The sequence below is a fragment of the Cryptomeria japonica genome, chromosome 2, assembly GCF_030272615.1.
Source record: "Cryptomeria japonica chromosome 2, Sugi_1.0, whole genome shotgun sequence".
Classification (NCBI taxonomy): Eukaryota; Viridiplantae; Streptophyta; class Pinopsida; order Cupressales; family Cupressaceae; genus Cryptomeria; species Cryptomeria japonica.
In genome coordinates this window covers 600214946-600238686 of record NC_081406.1, presented here as the reverse complement: position 1 = coordinate 600238686, position 23741 = coordinate 600214946, and the positions used below count along the sequence as shown (strand labels likewise).

Here is a 23741-nt window from a genome sequence, read left to right as displayed (position 1 = left end):
CATCAAATCGCTGAGTTATCCTGCAGTCATGAACTCACATTTGGAATCTTGAGGTCGTCTCATTGATCAATTAAAACAGCATTAGGGATCCCTTATTTCAAGAGAGGATAGAATACTCAGCAAGATAATTCTAATCTGTGTTGGCCGGATAGAGTTGTAGCAATACAATTTTAGCCACGTCAACATGTACTTTACCACTACTCTGCTATTTGTTTGATTTGTGAAGGAAAATTCCATCCACTCATTTGAAATAAACACCCACTTCAAATTCATTTTATGTTGGCAAAAAGTCTACAATGCAAGAAGTGCATGGTAAATCTTGTCACCTTTGGTCAAACTAGTTGCTTGCCCTCTATGAAAGAATGCATTATATACAAAAAGTTACATTAGATAAAATGATGATAAAAATGCAATCTTTTAGCATCAAGACGACCATCAATGCCCAAGCCTATAAAGGCCTCTAGATTACATTCTAGGCCCACATCACCATATCTTCAACATTAATAAGAGTTGTTAAACTAGCATTGGCCTTAAAAACTACACCCTAAACAAAATTTTCAATAGAACCCTATTCTTGCACCATCTATGTAATGTCCCCTTCTCAAGAATAATCAGTTTGAGAACAATTAGCTTGTTTTCCGAGTTTTCTTGTCGACTAATTGGTGTGTAACTTCAACTTTCTTGGAGAGAGCAAGATTGATCAAGCAATAGTTTTGTCCATGGCAGTGAGTTCCAATGATCTTGGTCAGCCTCATGATGCTTTCAAAACATGATTCTATCCTTTTGGGAGCTCTCCACACTTCTTGGAGAAGCATGTTATTTTTAGATTGATGCCAGGTTGCTGCCGTTCATCATCCTAAGTCCTCAAAAACACTATGATATGGTTAGAAATTCATATTTATCTCATTTTGATGCTTGCTACAACTTGGGTGAATAGTTAAATTATTAAATAGTTATAGCTTAGGTTGTCCTAAGGAGGATAAATCAGAAAAGCAACAAAGGTATAATTATTTAATAAAAAGTGTTTTAAATTGTGCCTCCAAAGGGGCACTAGGCACAAGGGGAACTTTGCTCACATAAAGGATTACTATTTATTTTTAAAAGAGAGCTTTTGGAGGGAAAAGAGGAAAGAATAAATTATTTCTTCCAGTGTGTTATGAAAGGAGCTTGTGAGCTCGTTGTTGAAGTTAGTACATATGAGAGAACCTGTGTTCATCTCTGATTTTTCTTAAAGACAAAAACTCTTGAAAATATTGATTTCAAAGATGAAACCCCCTAGTTGATTACAATGATTACATACAGAAACCACCTGAGCTATAAGAAAAGTTTCGGTTTGTTGCTACACAAATGGATGTATATGATGTTTTTTGCTGAATTGTTTTTGGTTTAATAATACTATGTGTGAGTTTTCAGTTTAAAGGATTTTGAAGGTGTTTAAGGAAGGCATTGCATTTTGCCTATACAAGTCATATCATTCCATTATGCAGGCCATACCAATCTCTCTTGGCAAGGCATCAATTACAAATCATAAATGAGGCTTGCACTTAGGGTGTTGCATTGTTTGAGGTTGTACATTACACTCTTGTTGACCATACAAGTTTCAAGGTGAAGTGAAAGCATTTCTAGGAGATTGTACCACTGCTAGGTCGTACCATTCAAATATGTGTAAACTTGGGAAGTGAGATGCCCCTCCTTTGGAGTTCATTCAGTCATGTTTGGAGGCACCTAGGGTTTTGTTGGTGTGGCTTTTATGCACGCTCAACTCAAAATAAAATACCCAAAGATATCCTATTCTCTCTTGATCAAAATCTTCAATGTGCTAAACGGATGGACTGTATGATCACAAAGACGATTCCAAGGTTCCCAAGTTCATACGAATAGCCTCGGTTCGTTGTGATTTGCTGGTAATCTCAAGGGGGACTTACATAATTGTTCAAGGAGTGAATCAATCAAAGGATTCCGCTGATTGCCGACACTTGTAACTTTCTTCTTTTTTGGAATGGTTTTTCAATGAGCTCTCTTTTCAATCCTACTTCTACTAAGACTTTGAAAAAAAGGAAAAAGGATGAGGGTTTAGGAAGATAATTCTAATCCTAGTCTAATTCTATGAACTTTGTAGACAGAAATTGCAAAAGTGGAATTCAAACCAATTCTTGCTTCGCCAAATTCAACAACTGCACAAGAATGGTGCTATCTTCTAAGGAATTCAAAAGATTTTCATCACTCATATTCACCAACATTTTGAACAATGAATATAGCAATAGAAGTTGAGTTTTCATTTACCAGTTCAGACAAACTTTGCAAAATAATTGAAAATCATCCAATTATAAAAAGTATGAACACATCAACTCCACATTAAGCAATTTTATCAAATCTTCATTCAATCTAACAACTTGAAAATGAAATCTAGTCTAATGAGAGCCAAGAAACCATGCTAACTTGCAAAAGTAGACAAAGATTCGCCAACATTTTGAACAATGAATTATGTCTTAGCACTTAAGAAGTATCACTGCAACAATTTCTTCGAATCTCTCATGAGTTACAAATGAAATGAGGGTTTATATAAAATACAAAGCAACAGCCTAGATTGATCTATGATCAACGGCAAGATTAACAAAAAAAACCCTAATTAGGGTTTGTTACAACAAACGCCTTTTGGCCAATGAGAAAATATGAGCCATTTAGTATCTTCTACTTGTTGAGTTTAGTTCATTGCACCTGGACATGCCTAACTTGAAACCCTTTGATTGGTTGATTGATGACTGGGATGCCACCTCAGCTTGCCTTGCAGATTTGATTCCTCATCAAGAAGAAGTGTTGGTACCTTCGGCAATATCTCTTGATACTCAACATTTCTAATTACTGATGTCATGAAGATGCTGGGACATATTCCCAAATTGCATCATCTTTGGATGATCAAGTCATCTAACTTTGATTATCCCTTTTGAAATTGTCTTTCCTTCTTGATCATTTTTACATTTTACTCTCATATTTGGGAATTTTCCTCCATTATAATGCATTTCATCCTTGATCCTTGCTTTAGTCTTGAATTCCTTTACTTGACGTAGGGATACCTCCATGTTGCAATATTTCTCAACTGGGATCACCTCTTTGTACTAACTCCATTTCTTGGATTCCCAAAGGAAATTCAAGATTGTTAGAACATTTTCTTCATCTTCATTGTGTCTTGAACTTGTCGCTCCTTGGTGTGGATGTTTTTGTGTTCACCATCATTCTGAAGTTTTCTTTATGTCTGAACTAATCCGCATCTTCACTTAGATCTTGTGCTTCTTGAACAGTCCTCCATATTGACAAGTTCTTTCTTTTGATTTTGGAACTCCAAAGGAATTTCAAGGTCGATGTAGAGTCTTTCATCCTTGTATGACTTGATCTTCTTGAATGTCTTGATGAAGTGCAAGTCCTTCTTTGTTCCATTCATCCTTGGATTCCACCTATAAGTGTGAATGTTGTCCTTCCATGCATTATGGAATCATATTTCTAACCGATTCCTTTAAACTTGAAAACCTTGAGATAGTCCTTTCTGTGGTTGAGTCTTTCTAGTTCTGTAATGTCCCCTTCTTGGACCTGATTTTCTCTGCGACCGTTGGTCTTTTGTTTGGAAACTCGGAGGCCAGTCGGAAGGTATAATTAGGGTTTCCTATTTTTGAGGAGGACTTTGTTCATGTTGGGTGTTTTCCTTGGCGGCTTCTTTCTGGTTGCTCAGAGAGCTTCGCAACGGTATATTCATCTCTGCTTTCGAGGCAATTCTTAGAATTTACTATTTTTAGTAAGTTCTATTTTTGGCAGTATCCAGGTGGCATCAGGCAATCTCCTTTTCTTGTTCAGTCGACTCAAAAGGGCGTAGACAGATTCGAGCTCCAGAATGCAAGGTTGAGAAGTCAAGTAATTTCAATTTTAAATAACATTATAATTATAATGTTATTTTACCCCTTGGCCTAGTCAAATGACTTAATGACAACTTAAAAGGGGGTTTCTAAGGGTGGCGCTTTCATGGAGTATATTTAATATTTTTTTGTCCTAAGCCAAAGTCAAAACCAAGGCGTGACTTACCAAGGTGAAGACTTTATTATATACCTTGACTTTTGCGCTAGGAAAGATGGGGCGCCATGTTGAAGGTGAGATTAGGGTTTGAGGTGAAGTTGCATTTAGGGTTTCGTGGAGTTCAAGGAATCTATATATTGGAGTCTTGTGCATCATGGAGGGATCTTTTTGCAGAATTTTGTCTGGCTGCCGTCTGGCTCTGGGATTTGCTTCAAGGAATGAAGGCCTTCTAGCACAGGCATCGCTTCTTGTTTGAAAGACAACAACTAGTGGTGATTTAATCTCTATGTATTGCATTTGATAGTAGTTTATCTTCAGAGTATTGCATTATTAATCATTTAAGCATTGTAGTGTATTCAGTTTTCTGCATCCAGGAAACCGCGACTGCATGTTTTTCATTCATAAAACAGAAAACACCAAAAATATCATTCTGGGTATTAGCCCATTGCATTTGTTTGACCTAGGCGTTGCATTTCCTAAGTTTGTAGCATTTTAGAAGCTTGCATTGAATTTTAAGAGCAAATCGTACCATTCTGCTAAATCGTACCATTTGGGAGTGCATTGAATTTCGTGCAGGTTGTATGCATGGGTTTTGGGTTGGTTTCTTTGTCTTGTCTTAAGCATCTCCATTAATAAGGGTTATTGCATCTGATTGCTGGTCATTTGGAGGTTATATGTGAAGAATATGAGCATGTGAAGTAGTCCTATAGACTGCTGTTTATGCATTTAATGTGCAGATTTGTAACAGGAATCGGAAGATCCAGTATATTGATCTTTGAAGCTATTGGATTTAGTATTTCTACTTAAGTTCATAATGGCTCTCCATAATGTAATGTGATCCCTTAGAAATTCTACAAGATTTGAACAGAGGAATCCACACTTTGTAAAGGCTGACAGTAGTACTGGCTGTCTTGGTATCATGCTTTATTTCTAGTTGTAATTCTCAAACTCACTCAAGTTGTTGTAATAAGTTTATCCTCCACCCTATGGTAGCTACTCTCCCTTCTTGGGTCGGAAAGCACATTCCGGGTGTTGAGTGTTTTCAGTTTCTGCATTACTAATCAAACAAGCATTATAGTTTTCACTCCGTCATATGGTCGCCCCTGTCCGTTTGGAGTGGGTAGCACATACTTGGCGTAGAGTTCCCATTCCAGTTTTAGAATAGGGGATCCTCTGACCAATGCTCGCCATCCCGGCGCCATGCTGGTTAGAGTTTTCTGCATAAGCAACTGTTTTAAAGATCCTCTGACCAATGCTCGCCATCCCGGCGCCATGCTGGTTAGAGTTTTCTGCATAAGCAACTGTTTTAAAGATCCTCTGACCAATGCTCGCCATCCACGGCGCATTCTGGGTAGAGTTGTTTCAGCACATGGAATTATATTCTAACTTAAACGAACAATCATCTAAGTTATTGCAATCCAACTTGATTTAAAATTTTTTTAAAAAAATTGGCTAGGGATATTTCAAGTTCCTCCTCCCATATTCTTTGGTGCAAACATGGTACCTGTACGAAGCTTAAAGTTAATGAATTTTTAAAAAAACAATTGTAATGTCAAGGATGATAGATTGATTCCAGGATTCCTTAAGTTGTAATTTTGTTTATTAATTCCAAACATTTTGATCTTCTAAAATCAGAATTCAAAATTGTGAATGTTCAAACCTTAACAAAATCTGGAAAATGGAATTCTAAAACCTGATTTTTACCTTTTAAGGTCTGATTACAATTGGAACTTATAGATGTAGATCTGGAAATTAAATTTCAGTCCCAAAATCCAAAGACAAAGGGAAAAAAAATTCTTTCGATTTTGAGCTCAAAGTATGATCACCATGGCTGAATATATGTCTGAAACTTCTTTGACTTAAATGATGAGGGTTTTGCTTGGTTGATCAGCCTCTCTTCTTCACGAGTTTGCTGTTTCAAGGTTTTCTTAGAGAAAAATCAAACTTGTGAAATGAAATGATTGTTGTTCTTCCCTTTAATATGTTAATGCATGGTAGCTTATGCAAGATAAGATCTTCCTAACCTTCCTTGTTCTGTTATTTATCTACATGCTTCATGTCTGATTTATATTGCATATGATTATCGGATTGTACAAACATTGCTTATCATTATGCTATCGGGCTAACAACCCGATAGCATATTAATGTCAATTGTTAATTGGCATTAATATGCTATCGGGGTATTAACCCGATAGCATATTAAATGCTATAAGTTATCGGGTTAAATTCGCCGATACATACTTGCTATCGGGTGCATAAACATTGGCACCGATTCACATCTGTTATCGGGCTTAATTATATCGGGCATATTTGTTATCGGGTTTAATGAATACACCGCTCCATTTGGCATTAACATTGGTTAACAAATGCACCGGTTGGATTATATACATTGTGCACTTTGAATCATCGGTGTTTATATGAACCGATTCATTAAATTGATCAATCATTATATTATGATATTACAATATGCTATCGGGGGTTCTTGAACCGATAATCAGCATTGTGTTAATGGTATAATTGTAAAGGCATCGATCAATGGGTGCATTGATCGGTCATGCCTAAAAGGCATGACCGGTCAATACACCAATTGACCAGTTGCCTAAATGATATATATGCCAATTGAATTCATTTGGAGAAGACATAGAAAATATTAAATGATCTCTCTCCTTCAGACCTGCAAATAAAAATCAGAATTATTAGACATTGACATAATTCCTCATATCCATATATAGCATTCATAGTTCATAACTTGTTCTTTAATTAAAATTGAAATAACTTTACATAATATACTTGTGAATCCTTCTAGAAGGAGGGTGACTCATGCCTTCTATCTCTTAAAAAAAAAAAAAAAATTCTAGCCTCTCACAAGTGACTTGCAAAAAAAGAAATAAGGCCTTTGTTTTCTTTCCTTAATGAATTTGCAAATAAAGCCATAAAACTTGTTCAAACCTTCCTTGAGTAATTTTAGCAAATAAAACAATTAATTTTATTTTTTTGAATAAAATAAATGATTTTCCCCTTTCGAAGAAATCAACCTTGTGAAGGAATTATTCTTCCACATTTAAGTGGATTTTCAACACCTTGCTTACTTCTTTACTTGGTAATTTTGACCTCCAAATGGATTTTCTCTTTCATCTTGTGGATGTCTTTACTTGGGAAATTCAACCTCCAAGTGGATTTTCTTTTTTATCTCACAAGGAATTTTCAAGTACTTGGAAACTTTTTGCTCACCTATACTTGGGAAAATTGGACCTCATGTGGATTTGTCCTCTTCTTTGCAAGTGGATTTGTTCACTTCTTTTCCTTCAACTTTGGAAATTCTAACTCTAAGTGGATTTTCTCTTTCAAAATGGACTTTTTTTTTTGCCTTCAACTTTGGAAATTCAAACTCTTCAGTGGATTTTTTTTTGCTTCTCTGATGAATTTATTTTCAATTGGATTTTCAATTTCTCCTTGGGTGGATTTCATGCCTTCAGCAAGATTTCTTAGTGAGGAGGTCAAACTTTGTAGGATTTTCATTTCCTTGCACACAGAAGTAACCTCTGACATCTATGGAAACTCCTAAAAATAGAAATTTTTATTTTTAGAAATTTCTAAAAATAGAAAAAGCAAAAAGCAAAAAAGCAACTCCCCAGATTGGCCCCAAAATGCCAAAAACAAAACTTTATAAATTTAGAAAAAGCAGAAAAAAAGCAAATTTCCTAAAAAATAGGAAGTTGTCAGAATTGACCCTAGAAAATTGCGTTTTTACTCTTTTGACCTATCTAAGGACATTTGTAGCATCAAAACATTCTTCTAATCATTCCTTCTGTCTATTGATTTTGAAGACTCCTCGAATTTTCAAAAAAACTTGACTCATTTGCAGAGGTGAGAGACAAGAGACAAAACCTAAGACACCAAAACACTACCCTAAAAAGCGAAAACAAAGGGGGTTTCCATTTGCAATTGGGCGATGCGTGATTAACTTCACAACATCTAGCACCACCTCGAATAAGTGTTCCTGAACATATCAAAGATAAAGACTTAATAAACACTTAGAACCTCTAGAAAATTCAACCCAACCTATCACAAGACTAGGAGACATATTTAAAAGGGAAGAAGAGTCCCAAATTGGATCAAGGCACTTAGTCTTTGATTACCAAGGTGTGTGCAAATGATTCGTTCCAACTCACAAGAACATTGTGACACTTAGAATCCACTGTGACGAACTATGTTAGTTATCCATACTCCAAAAGCATCCTAGATAGAGCCTCGCTGCCAGCAAGCGTCCATAGCCCCGATGAGGTTATCGATGTAATCTCATGAATATTGCTCCACTGCCAAGTGAGTGTCCATAGCCTCGATGGGGTTACTCACATGTTCCCAAAGCCAAAAAATTTATATTTCTTTTCTTTTAAATTTTCTCTTTTGATTTTTGTTTTTTCATTTTTTTTCTTTCTTTCTTTTGATATTGCTTTCTTTCCACATATTTTCCACACTTTGGCTTATAAGCAATGAAGCTCACCTGGGTTTGAGAATTACAGTGGTGTTGAAGCAGAATTTTAGATCTTTTCACTAGCCACGACTTCACCTAAGAAACCACAATGACTTAGAGCAATTTATTAAGTATGTAAAATATAGTAATCAAAAGATTTTAGTATCGAGACACAATAGGTGATTCTCTTCAAAGTCAAGTACAAATCCTAACCATATGATAAAGTTGGAAAAGAATGACCTCGGATTATAAAAGCGCTTCATGAATAGATATCTAGGAAACGGACCAAACATAAGATCCAAGATGTGCCAACATATGTCGAAAACAACACAAACGCCCTTCTCACAAACAAAGGTTCCCACTCAGGACACATAAACTAAGCAACAACTAACACTAAAGACTCAAAACAAACTAGGCTGAAGCGAACCAAATGAAAGACAACCAAACTAACTACTTGAGCCACTTAAGAATCATGAGTCAACTGACTCAAGGCAAATTAATGACCTGGCTCAACAAAACCACTAAACTAAAACACACAAAAAGAAAACCTATTCTAAAACTAAACTATGTACAAGACTCCTAAGACGGACATGACTCAAAAGACTTAAGTATATACATGGTCTAACATGATTTCTCAAACTGTGCAGGAGTAACAATGTATTGGTCATAGTTCGAAGTCTTGCAAACTTGTCCTTAAATTCGGAGAGACAGTCTCTCACTTTGCAACTCTCATATTCAATCAAGACTTCATGCAAGATTAACAGTTGTGGCAATTCATCGGGTCCATGGTCAAACCAAATGCAAGTTGTTCTTCCTAAAACTCCATAATCAAATTCGTAATAACTTTCAAAATTAGGATTTAAGCGCAGGGAAAGAGACAGCAAGGGTATATTTCCTGCTTTGGAGGGTGTTTCATCAGCATGCAGAGGAGATTGTAGCCTGTTAACAGTGTGCATCGGTCATATTTTGGTAGTGAGACAACAGTATCAGATTGATATCAGACATGTATCAGCATTTCATTTCATCCTTACAAGGTACTCTGCAGTTGGTTCATGATTAGACTGATTTGCCTATGTTATTTGGTTAATTTTTAGTTGTTGCAGCAGTCTATGTTTGTGATCAGAACTTTACATCAGCATATATCAACAATTTTATCTTTCTAAATGATGTTTTGCAATGCATTGTATATAATCTTGTAAACTGTGGATGGTAGTACCGCCAATGGCTTCATATTTGCATTTTAATGTAAGTAAAAACTCTGTTGAATAAGCATAGATAAGAATTGCTTGCTGCCTTGTGTGCTTGTCATACTTCTTGTATTTGCACACTCCACTGGATAAGCTATAAGTGGTGGCTTTGTTGCCTAATGTGTTTCCTTTTGGGTTTTTGCTATGCTACCAGATTTGTGGGTTTGGGTCTGGGTACGGGTTCGGGTTCGATCTGGATTTGGGCTTGGTTTGGATTTGGCCCTAGGATCAAACCCGGCACCCGAGCTGAACCCTGTGTGAACCCGGGCATTTATGATGCCGTGGGCATCCAAAAAAGGGCCCCACAAGTCAAAAAAACCATTAAAAAATTAAAAATTAAAAATACCCCCCCAACTTTGATTTTCCCCTACCTTTCTTTTTTTTCTTGTCATTTCACCTTATTTTTTTAACACAAAACTTGCATTCTCACCATTTTTTTCTCCTAGCTGGTTTAGAAGGTTTTTTTTCTCCTAGCTGGTTTAGAAGGTTGCTGATTTAGATGCTACAGTTGCATAACTTGCTGAAGTCTCTATAGATATGTGTATATATGTACAGACATACCTGTACCCAAGGAAAAAAAAATGTCGTACCTGTGTACCCGTACCCAAATCGGCAACTTAGGTTTTTTGCATCAAGCACAGTCCATTGAAAGAAGTGTAGACTTGGTTGGCTCTGCCACCTAGTGTTGTTTCTTTTCAGTTTCTTGCACAAGCACACTCCACTGAAGAAGTGAAAACTTGGCTGGCTCTGCCACCTTGTGTGCTTTGGTTGATTAGATCGTTTCATAATTGGGTGTGGTCCTATACACTGTATGTTCTCACCTTGCCCATTTTGGGAACTAGGTGATCAAAAAGTGTTAAGGGCATTGCATTGTAGCTTTGCTTCAATTGAAATATTCAAAAAACAATTGGGGTGATTATTACAATCTAACCATGGCTGTCTCAATCTCATAGGCCTGAAGATCATCTAAAAATGCATCTCTATCTCAATGGGCCAAATAATTATTTAAACATTTTTTCTGCAGTACACACACAGCACATTCCATTGTAGTGAACATCTATCAACAAAAGCATACTCACATGGAGACAGCAGTGTATAGGAAAAGACACCATTTCAAATCAGGGTTCAGAAGTAAATGAATAAGGCTATGGCTATATTATTTATAAATACACTTACAGTCACTGGGAGATTTGGTTCCAGGGACAAGGTGCTTGCCCCTATACAGGAACTTCCAGGTTCTGGGAGACTCTTGACAGTTAATTATTTAACAAGTATTCTTCTTCATACAAACTTGAGATCATCATCTTGTAAAGAATGCTATTAATTATATCCATATTTGCTTTTTAACATTAGTTCCATATTTGGTATGTTCGTATATTCCTACTCTATTAACATTTGCCCCTTCTATCTGTTTTTATAATATATACCTGCTAAAATAACATATAACTCATATGAGCCCAGTACTTTGACTAAGATGGAATTATATACCTGTCAAACTTGGGCTTGAACACACATTGCAATATGAACTTGGAAGTATACAAAACAGGAAAGAGCAAAATTCCACAATTAAATGATAACAGAAAATGAGAATGTTGTGAATTCAGGCAGACAAAAGGCCTGACATGAGGTACAGAAAGCATGCCTGCTTCCCATGTAACTTGGTCTATCCATGAATCTGTGTATGAGGGTCGCCCTGACCTGGATTCACAGCAAACGGTTCAATTTTTTTGTTAGAACTTAGAACTCTTCTAAAATGATAAAGAAAAGAAAATTTTATACACCTTCCTACACTATTTAGGTTCAATTCTTAAAAATGTAAGGTAAAGGTAGGTTTCTAGGTCACCACTAATCAAGGGTCCAAAACACCAATTTTGGTGTGTGAGAACCACCTTATGGAAGCCCACAAGCAGATTGGCATGTCCCCGCCTAAGAAGAAATATAGCAATTTAAATAAATATACAATGCAACCTTAAATAACAGCCAAACCTGGGCTGACTACATCTGCAAATATTGGTGCCCAAATTAGAAGTCAAAATACATTAAATAAATAAATCTAATTTTGCTTGTGTTGGCCGACCCCTCTCCATCTTGCCGCCCATTTTCATATGTCAAAAATTAAATAAAAGTTAAAACACGTTTTATACTAAGATACCGGTTCTTGGCAAAATGGGTTGGGTTCGGGTCCTGGTTCTCCCTGGGTTCCACTTGGGTAGGACCCGGGTAGAACCCAGGGAGAACCCGGCTGGCCCTGGGAGAACCAAGGCCTGTGGGTTCCCAAAAATGGGGCCCACGGGCCATTAAAACACAAAAAAAAAACACCTTTTTTAATTTTTTTTTAACATCTAAACCTAATTTCGCCCCTTATGATGCATGAAATGCATCAAAACATATATATAATTTTGATGTTTGAACATATATATATAATATATATATATATATATATATATATATATATATATAATTAAAATATATGTGTGTGTGTGTGTGTACGGAGGTACCCGTACCCGTACCCCAAGAAAAAAAAAAAATTGCTGAATCCATACCCGTACCCGAATCGGTAACTTAGGTTTTATACTATGGCCGACCTCCCCAAGTGTGGCATCCACTCTTGTAACATTTAAAATCAAAATAAAAACATTCAGAAGAGGGCCGACCCCCTAGAGATGAGCACCCATCATGTGCAAGCTAATAAATTAGATTAAAATAAATTATTGCTGTTTTGGGCCGACCTCCTTGAAGAGTCACCCTTCTTGGGTGAAAGGGTGTATTTGGCATGGTACATATGAAGATAAGTTTGAGATGAGAGTGGGAAAAAATTATGGAATATCATTGCTATTTAGAGCAGATATAAAGGAGTGAAAATCAGAATCGTGGAGCAGCTATATGGAAGATTTATGAGCAAACTATTGAAGATCACATTGCAGATTTGTGAGTAGAAGATCAGTAAATCATTGTTTATTGCAGCCTGTAGCATTACTATTCAATTGTGGTATGCATAAATATGAGTGTGTTGTGTATGCTTGATGTATGGGCTATAATATATGTGTAATGATGTATTTAATGAATAATCCTTAAAAAATTGATATACACAATTATGTAAAATGACTAGATTTCCAATCTGTCTGTCAATTTGCTGCAACCAACCATGAGGTTAGAAAAGTAGTACCAGGAGGGAGAAACTATTATGAGGTGCTCTTCTAAGCACACCACCTCATGGTAGTGACAGATAGTCCCATGAGGCCAAGGGGGTGCAAGGAGTGCCCTGCCCTTGGGCTTAGACAGGGAAGAACGCTCCAGACACCCTATTGTGACTTCCCCACCAACCTCAGCAAGGGCTAATTATTGGAATGAATTCAAAGGGATCTCAATCATAGATTGCAAATAAGGAGGCACGAGTAGGGAGAGCAGATACAAATATCCTCACTAGGTACACCACGTCATGAAGGATGGATAGCGGAAGGCCACATGAGGCCAAGAGGAATGGTATCCGCAATTGGGCCTAGGATAGAGAGTCACTTCGTGTGCCCTATCATGTACCCTTATCCAAGCCGTTTTGGTTGAACCTCAAATAATAAATTATACATATTATATGTTTAAGATGGTTGTGAAAATATGTGCTCTAACCCTAGTAGAAATAATTGATATTGTGTATAGTATTTTTAATGATTATCTAGCATGATTGCAGGATCTCAACTAGGATCTATCTTGTTCAGCAATGTAAGTTGGTAACTGATATCCCTAACTCCATTCCATTTCTTGTTTTACTTGGAATTGTGATTTTAGGGAAAAAACTAGGGCATTACAAGTGGTATCAGAGCATCATTCTTGCCAACTTGAGCGACTAGCAATAGTTGATGCAACTTAGTCAAAGGGATTTAAGGGCTCTAGAAAGGGAAAAGAAGAAAATTGCAAACCAAGACAACACAAGGGGGAACAAATGGAATATGAATTGAGGGCTTTTATGGAGAAAAATGAACAAACAACTCAAGCCATTCTTCGAAACCTATAAAATATAAACACCACCATGAATACTTTTAGACCTAACCAAAGGAATAAAAGAGATGTCACTCATAGCCAATCTAAAAGCAACAATAGAACTACATTAAGATCAACCCCAGCCTTCCTTCTTAACTAGGGAAAGGCCATCAAGGGAAGATTAGGAGATAAACACACCCAATCCTAATTTAAATGAACTTGCCAAAGCATATGCAAGGCTTGACTCGGAAGTCAAGAGGAGCATCCCCTTCACAGTATATTATGAGGCCGGAACAAAGAGTATTCATAGGTGGTGGAAGAATCAAACTAATCAAAATTTACAACACAAAGTAGGAAAATTGCTTTCCGTTGTAAATCTTGATTAGTTTGATTTACAACTTTGATGGGATAGGAAAAATCACGACCCGTGCATGGATCCAAAAATTAGAGACCTACTTGACCCTTAGCCCCATGTTAGAAGAAGATGCCATTACATTTGCCATATTGCATCTAGAAGGGGTCACTCATGATTGGTGACACCATGGCTTAATCACCCAAATCCATTGAAACACAAAGACCTATGATGCCTTCAAGAAAAAACTCATTGAGAGGTTTGACCAAAAACATCCCCAAAGATACTTTAAAGCGTTAACAAGAATAAGGCAATAAGGAACTCTTGAAGATTATGTGACAGAATTCCAAAAACTACCAATCATGGTACTTAACATATTCGAAGAAAGGCTCACCTACCTATTTATAGAGGGATTGTCAGATACCACCTGTGGCCTAGTAAGTGCTTTGGACCCAACCACACTTGAAAAAGCAATCCTTAATGCTACTCGGTTTGATATTGCCTAAACAAAGGAAAAGGATCACTATAGAAAGGAGATATCAAAATAAGCATTTCTATGGAAATGACAGGCATGAAAGAATATTTCTATCTCAAAGCACTCGACAAGAACTTCAAAAGAAAAATTTGTGCTTCAATTGCAAAAAGCAATGGCAGTGTGGATATGTTTGCCAAAAAGAAGACCAAGAGAAGTTGTGCTTCCAGTGCAAAGATCCATGGAAGCTTGGGCATATTGGCAACCGAAGGGACTTGTTGACGTGCGTTTTGTGACCATGCCCAACACAGAATAAAGTTTCCCAACGGCTACCTTATCCTCTCTTGATTAAAGTCAAATGTATGCTAAGATTGCAGGAAGATCATATGATGACTCTAAGGTTCCGACTGCGTACTACGAATCTTGGCCATTGATTAATTTGTAATCTAGGCCGTCCATTTTCCTTCTGGAGGCCTATAAAAGGGGTTCACCCCTTCATTTGTAAAAGAGGGAGATTTGTATGAAATTGTTGCAATAAGTTATTCAGATAATAACAGTGATGCATTGTCCTCTTATGGTGTTCACTTAAGTTATTTTTCAAAACTTGCAAGGTTTCACCTTCCTCGGAGTAGAAATTCATTTTCAAGCATTTAGATGATCAAGGTTGATTACAGTGTTTTAAGGTGAAGATCGCTTGCTCATACCTTTTGTTGATAGATGATTTTTATCACCAGTGCGAGGTTGGACTGAGCTATTTTATGCATGCACTTAATCTGAATCATGGGATGAACATTATTCTCTGATGGTATTCATCAATGGTTTAAAATCCTTCAAGCACAACCTTTGAAGATTGCACCCGCTTCATGTAGTTGTCTTCTAGTGCCGAAGTGAAGTGTGGTTGATCTCATCCGAAGCATTGCTATTTATTGAGTTCTTAGATTTAGCTTAGTCTTCCTAAACCCTTTCCCCTTTAATTTCAGTCCATTCCAGTTTAGTTCGTTTAAAGAGGAAGCATCAAAGAATTGCTATATCCGATGATGAAGTTCCAGCCACAAGAAAGAAGTGAAAGAATGATCCAAATGTAAGTCCCCTTGGATTACCAACAAACATCAAAGCCAAACAAATCTATATCCATCATAAAGTTGCTAGTACGCAGTCGGAACCTTGGAGTCATCGCGTGATCTTCCTACAATCTTAGCATACATTTGACTTCAATCAAGAGAGGATAAGGTAGTTGTTGGGAAACTTTATTCTGTGTTGGGGGTGGTCACAAAACGCACGTCAACGGAACCTTAAAAGAAAGAGCTTGTGTTACAAGTGCAAAGAAAATGGGGAGGTAGGACGCACATGTGAAAAGAAAAGCCAAGGACATAATATGGAGGCAATACCTAACGAAGAAGCAAAAGGAAATCCGAGCAAGAAAACAAAGCATGATATAAGAGATCTTAAGAGCATCCAATCAAAAGATGAAGGGGCAATAAACAAGTAGAGCTTTGTGGAGGAACAAATCTGGTAGTTACAATGCCCTTACATCCTCAAGATCTAGAAACAAATTTTCCCACCAATCTTCAGAATAAAGACTTCTTGTAGATACAATTACCACTATTACAAGATAACCTTGATCCATTTTTCCAAAAGATGAGAGAAAACGTGTCTTAAATTAAATCCTGCTGGTCTCCAACTATTGGTTATAACTCCCATTCAAATTAAAGGAGAAAATCTTCAAATTTGAAATTGCTTGAGTGCAAGCAATCTTGGGAAGGGTGGAATGTCATGCCCCCGCCTAAGAACCAATTTAGCGATTTAAATAAATATACAACGCAATCTTAAATAGCAGCCAAACCTGGGCCGATTACATCTGCAAATATTGGCACCCAAATTAGAAGTCAAAAAACATTAAAATAAATAAACTTATTTTTGCTTATGTTGGCCGACCCCCTCTCCATCTTGGCACCCATTTTCATACGTCAAAAATTAAATAAAACATGTTTTATACTATGGGCCGACCTCCCCAAGTGTGGCATCCACTCTTGTAGCATATAAAATCAAAATAAAAACATTCAGAAGAGGGCCGACCCCCTAGAGATGAGCACCCATCGTATACAGGCAAATAAATTAAATAAAAATAAATTATTGCTGTTTTGGGCTGACATCCTTGAAGAGTCGCCCCTCTTGGGTGAAAGGGTGTATTTGGCATGATATATAAGAAGATAAATTTGAAATCATTGCTATATAGAGAAGATATGAAGGAGTGAAAATCAGAATCGTGGAGCAGCTATATGGCAGATTTAAGAGTGTGGGAGAAAATGATGGAATATCATTGCTATATAGAGAAGATATGAAGGAGTGAAAATTAGAATCTGGAGCAGCTATATGGCAGATTTATGAGCAAACTATTGAAGATCATATGCAGATTTGTGAGTAGAAGATCAGTAAATCATTGTTTATTGCAGCTGTAGCATTATTATTCAATTCAAAATGTGGTATGCATAAATATGTGTGTGCTATGTATGCTTGATGTATGGGCTATAATATATGTGTAATGATGTAATTAATAAATTAATGAATAATCCTTAATAAATTGATATACGCAATTATGTAAAATGGCTAGATTTCCAATCTGTCTTTCAATTTGCTGCAACCAACCATGAGGTTAGGAAAGGAGTACCAGGAGGGAGAAATTGTTATGAGGTCCTCTTCTAAGCACGCCACCTCATGGTGGTGACAGATAGTCCCATGAGGCCAAAGGAGCGCAAGGAGTGCTCTGCCCTTGGGCTTAGAAGGGAAGGATGCTCCGGACACCCTACTGTGACTTCCCCACCAACCTCAGCAAGGGTTGATTATTGGAATGAATTCAAAGGGATCTCAATCATAGATTGCAAATAAGGAGGCACAAGTAGGGAGAGCAGATACAAGTGTCCTCACTAGATACACCACCTCATGAAGGATGGATGGCAAAAGGCCACATGAGCCCAAGAGGGATGGTATATCCGCTCTTGGGCCTAGGGTAGAGAGTCACTTCGGGAGCCCTATCATGTCCCCTTCTCCGGGCCATTATAGTTGAACCCCAAATAATATATTATAGATATTACATGATTAAGATGGTTGTGAACATATGTGCTCTAACCTCTTGTGAGGTATTCACACATCGCCCCATTGCAAATGGGGACCCCCCACTTTTTACTTTCTAGGGTTGGCTCTTTTAGTTTTGTTGTTGGTCGTTTTAGTGTCTTAGCCTTTGCATTGAAGGGATTGAGTTTCTCAAAGGTCATCAAACCAGGTGGATCTCCTCAAGGTGGAGTGAAGGAGGTCAAGTCAATTGAGTGATTAGGGGTTATTTAGATCATTCCTAGGGTTTTTTTGTGTACTATCCCGTCACGCTTCAAGTTGCTAAATCAAGCCTTGGTTGAATGTAGTGTCCTCCTAAGTCCCATCCCTTACATCAAGATCAGAGCGAACTTGCCTTAGAAATCTGGAATGTCATCCTGATCCTGAAGTGTCCTGAAATTTGACTAAGTTTGGAAATTTGAAGGATCCTCCAAAAACTAGATTTTGCATCATAACTCCTGGAGGTCCGAAACCACTCTCAAACATCCTGACAATATATATGGAATATAACTTAGAGTATAAGAACTTATACTTAAATGTTATATTCCATATATGAATCCTGACGGAGAGACTAGCTTGTCAAATGAACTTCATGTTGGAGGAGAGGTGAGCGAACTTCATGTTGCAGAAGAGGTGAGCGAACTTCATGTTGAAGGAGAGGTGAGCGAACTTCATGTCGAAGAGGAGAGGAGTGAACTTCATGTTTCACCACTATAGAGCGAAGTTCCTTCCTTCACAAATTTGCATTTTAAAACAAAATTGACAACTTCATGTTCAAGCACTTTGGAGCGAAGTTCATAACCTAGCAAAATGAAGCGATCTTATGACAAAATATATCAACTTCGTGCATTGAAGGAGAAGAGTGAAGTGCTTACTTCATGAGTTGAAGGGAGTGAGTGAGGTTTTAACTTCGGTAGTTGAGAAAGGTGAGCGAACTTCATGTTTTCACCGAGGAGAGCGAATTTCATAAGCATGAGCAAAATTGAATGAGAAAAGGATAATCGCCTAAAGAGGATACACTATCAAATGAACTTCATGATCTCATTTAGAGGAGCGAACTAGAGCGATCTTACAACTTCATGCATTGAACAAAGAGAACGAAGTGCTTACTTCATGAGTTGAAGGGAGTGAGCGAAGTTCTAACTTCGGGAGTTGAAAGAATGAAGCAAGGATCATGAATCAAACAAGGAGAACGAAGTGTATGCAAAGTAAACTTCATGATTTGACCTACATGAGCAAACTTCACAATTTGAAGGGTATGAACGAAGTTCAAGAAAATGAAGAAGATTAAGGTGAGGAAAGCTTAATGAACACCAAGGATGGAATACACTTAAAGAGCTCCTCTCTAAAAATAAAAATCAACTTCAAGAAGCTCCTTTGTGAAGACGAATTCCTCTAGATCTTCTTATCAAACCTGCAAAACATATAAAATCAAGGATATATCAAGCTAAGAAGAACCATCAAAGTTTTATATTACGTATTTGATATCATGTTTGTTTTGTTTTGCACATGGGAGAGGATGGTGATTGCAAAGCAAAGAGGAAAATTGTAAGACCTACACCACCGTGCAAGAGGAGAAACTTCACGACCAGGAGGAATTTCAACCTTCACCACACCATGGAGACATGAAGAGATCAAGGGAGTGCAAAAGAGAAGTTATACAATCACTCAAAAGCAAGCAAGCAAAGATTCAGCTACATCAATAACTCTCACCACAACTACTTTGAGTGAGCTAGATAATGTTGAGTATCAAGAGATATTCCTTCATGGTGAATCAACTCAAGTCTACAAAGTGCAAGAGTGAAGTGGCATCCTAGATGGCGTTCCAGTCACCATTCCTCCAGTCAATGAAGTCCACATCAACGCATCCAAGTTCAATGAATCAAGCCCACCAGTGATGGCACAAACTCCGAGGCACCTACCCCTGATATCTATTGGTCCACACTCATGGAATGTAATTTTCTCATTGGCTGTGGAGAAGTTTGTTGTAACAAACCCTAATTAGGGTTTTTATTGTAAAATCCTAGCTATTGATGGAGAATCAATCAAGGCCATTCGTTGTAAAAGAGCTCTCTATAAAAGGCTCAAGCTCTTCATTTGTAAAGGTTAATAGCTGATAGTGAGTTAATAGTCAGTAGATAGTCTTAAGAGAATAGAATAGAAGTTAAAGTAGAGTAGGAAGAGAAGGCAGAAATTGTTGCCTAAATTGTAAATGAACTCCATTTTAATGGAAGTTATGGTGAAGTGTGTTGTTTCTTTACAATGTGCATGGTTTCTTGTTGGATCTTCATGTTAGATGGTAAATAATTAGGTTGAATGTAAGAAGTTGTTGAATATATCTATGTGGAATCCGCCTAGTCCATACCACTAGCCTCTTACTAATTGTGAGCGTGCCTTGTGTGGTCAACTGGAATAACATGGGTTTAACTTCAAATTGTTCTACACTCATTGCTTATGCATTAACTTGAATGGTGATCAATGTTTGGTGGTGTTGGTTCGAACATCTTTGAAATGTCCTTAGAAGATTGCACTAAGCTTGTGTCAAATTGTTCAAGTTGATGGTGAGACCTAGCTTGGTAGGATTCCACCTATTCATTTATCTATCTTCTTACATTCTAGGGCCTAGCGTAGATTTCTCAAACCCTACCTCTTTTGCTCTATTTTATCTTCCAATTGAGTAAATAGGACCTAAGTTCCAACAAATCAAGCATTCAGACATTCGAATGTAAGTCCCCTTGTGATTTCAGCACAATCACATCAACCAATGAGCTTATCCACACGTACTGACCCTACATTCATGTACCTTGGATTCTTCTCGAGTGATCCTTAAGCTAATCTTCGGCATTTGAGAGATTTTGTTCAAGAGAGGATAAGATACTTATGGTATTTTATTCTCTGTTCGCATGTGCATAAAAAACACATCAACATAACCCTACTAGAAATAATTGATATTGTGTATTGTATTTTCAACGATTATCTAACATGATTGCAAGATCTCAACCAGGATCTATATTGTTCAGCAGTTTAAGTTGGTAAATGATATCCCTAACTCCATTCCATTTCTTGTTTTACTTGCAATTGTGATTTAAGGCATTTACAAAAGGGGACATTACACAATTTTTTTTCCATGTACCTAATGAAATATTTAAGGCAATATAAAACCCTTTCCCCTTCAGGTTTGAGCTTGTGTCTTTCCCGAGGGAGTATGCATGCCTTTAACAACAAAACCACTCAGGTTGTACATGTGGCATGTCTAACAACATGGAGAAATCAAAACAACAAATGATGTAAAACAGCATGCACCCTCATTCATGACATCACTATTTAAATTATCAGAAAAATTTCAACACTTCAAAATAAGTTAAATACAAACTTAAAAAACTTAAGCATACAATTGTAGAAGATACCTGCTGAGGCTGACAACTTCTATGCCCCTGGCAACTGCTGCTTTGCAAATAGCCGAACCAACAAAACCATTGCCTCCCAGGACTAAAATCTGCATTCAAAGATTTCATTGTATATCATTAGCTTTGACCAAACCACTAAGAATATACACAAGCAAGGAATTAAATTTTACTCAACATCACCCACCTTTTCTGTCTTGACATCAGCCACAACGTCAATGGGATTAGATGAATAGCCTGGCTCACTGCCACTCTCAGTAGAATAACTACATTGTACATGCTGCCTGCACTCACACTAGAAATGAGCATTAACTTAAACAATCTTTCATTAAATAATAAACAGAATCATTACACTCTATCCCTATTCTCTATCCTACTCTCATAAGTGCAGTTCTCTAAAATTATACTATACATATGAAATGTATAAGCAAAACAAAAGCTACACATCAAATATACTGCTCCCAACATCTAGGTTTATCAAGTTGGAACCTGACAAACAGAATATACAATAAGTCTCTGCCTGAAAGTGGCTGGTTTTTACACAAAACTCATCTGTGACATGGCAAGTACTACCCGCAAGTCTCATGTGAGTCACATGTATAGCTTTCCACCCACAAGTCCTATAGAGTTTCTGCAACTCAGGCTGACTTTTCTAACTATTGTGTTCCTATCCAGTATTAGGATTACAAATTTCAGAAATGTAGCTCATACTTTAGATTGAGGTGCAGGAGAAAAATCCTGTTTCTGTTTTTCTTTATGTAACAGCAGGATTTCTGAGAGGAACAATACACCCTCAATTGGAATTGATGAAGGGATCAGATTAGTCTTAAGCATACCAAACAAAGCAACTTACCTGCCTCCTCAAAATTAATTGCACTTACAAGAATGATGTTTTTAAGTGGGAAACGAAAATAAGAGAAGAATATAAAAGGAATGAATCAGGTAAGTGGAAGATAGTCAAGTGAAGTAAAGGATGCCTATTTGTTGGCAGATATATAAAAATAAGGCACATATTTTGCTTTTAGAGTGACCATAGGTTAGAGTCCCCACCCAAGAGCAAATCTCTACTGACTTTTAACACTCTATACAGCTGAAAAAAGCAGAAATTCTAGAAATGACATCAAGAATGACCATTCTACCTCTGTGTTTAAAACATACTTTAAGTGGTAAACTATGTAACATTTATGCGAACATTAGATGTCTTAGCTCAAAATCATTTTTTGAACTTTAATATAGGATCAAGCTTACTCCACTTCATGTATGATCACGTTTAGGAATAAAATTTGATCTATATGCATTGGAACATGCATATGGTGGATTTAAACAAATCACTATTGACAACAAGGAGGCTAGTATGCATATGATTTGTATTATAGTTCAAAGAATGGTCTACAAACCATGGTAGTGGTACTTTCAAAACAATGAGAATGGCCATACAGATGGAAGCAATTGCAGAGGGGAGGATTGAACACACCATGCTTAGTTTCTCTCAATTTATCTTTTTTACTTGTTGGACACTCTCATTCTCATCCTTGAGGTAACCACTTGACACTTCCAACTATGAATCAATATATATTATACTAGTACGGGACAAACGCTAAGGTGTCAAAATTGTGTAGTTAATTTTGAAATTTCAATGTTTCATTTGCCAATGTTCATTGTTGTCATGAAATGTATAATGTCAAAAAGATAACTTTAATTATCTTTCGTCATTTATTTGTGAAATACGAATGAATGCATTTTCTTTGCCGAAGTTTTGAATTCCATTTCCTCCCATTCAATATTAGAACAATACCCAAATTTCCAATCGAACTAAAAGTTAACCAAAACTTCCTTTCTTCTTGTTTCAAAGCTTCCTTTTCTGATAGAACATGGGCATTGTGGCACAAGTAGTCCACAATAGTTTGTCAAATCATAACCCTTTGAACCTCAGTCTTGAATTTGATAGAAAACAAAAAATGATTTGTATCCAGATTATAAGTAACCAAACGACCGTATGAGGAGAGTCAATTTTTCATGCTAAAGAAGCTCTTGTTTGATTCAAGGAGCAATCCAAGATCTTGGAAGTTAGAACAGACATAACATGTATAAAGTTATAAACTCATTTTGACAATAATGAAATACTTTCACCGGTATCTTGTACCTATACATTCAACTGTTGATACTTTTTAAACGCCACTGTCTAGATATTTTCCATAAGCCTAAGTCACCAAAACTTCAATTGCCTTAACATGGACGTTTATTCGAAGAACATTGTATTGCGAAACCCAGAAGTTTATGATATTGCTTTCTGAAAGTCCTCGCTCACAGCTTTCACAGGCAACATGATATTTATAGTTTCTGAATAAGCCACCAGCTGCATTTAAACTTTATTTCGATTACTTTGATATTTTCTTACACATTTTTTGATATTGGACAGGAAGTCACGGTAGCCAGACTTTGGCCTGTATGTCCTCATGTTATTCTCTCAGGGCTTGTCCCTTATACAAATACGTATAAACGCACGCATATACATATATATGTATATTAGTGCATGTATATGTATATTAGTGCATGTACACATACACCAAATTGGTGTCCTAGTTAAGCTCAAACCTAAAAATGCATTTATTTCCATACCCTAGAAGTCAAATTCTTTGTGGCGATT

At 36.9% G+C, this 23741-nt stretch overlaps 1 protein-coding gene across 2 annotated transcripts in view; it reads right to left on the bottom strand.

Annotated features, from left to right (window-relative positions):
• LOC131063009 (uncharacterized protein At1g32220, chloroplastic) overlaps positions 1-23741 on the bottom strand; it is a 127204-nt gene that overhangs the window by 102621 nt on the left and 842 nt on the right. For both annotated transcript variants that reach the window (XM_057996764.2, XM_057996763.2), the window contains exons 2-4: positions 21282-21378; positions 21098-21186; positions 11426-11481 (exon numbers count right to left, since the gene is read on the bottom strand). In XM_057996764.2, coding sequence (XP_057852747.1) covers positions 11426-11481; positions 21098-21186; positions 21282-21378 — 242 coding nt within the window. The remainder of the gene's footprint in view (positions 1-11425; positions 11482-21097; positions 21187-21281; positions 21379-23741) is intronic.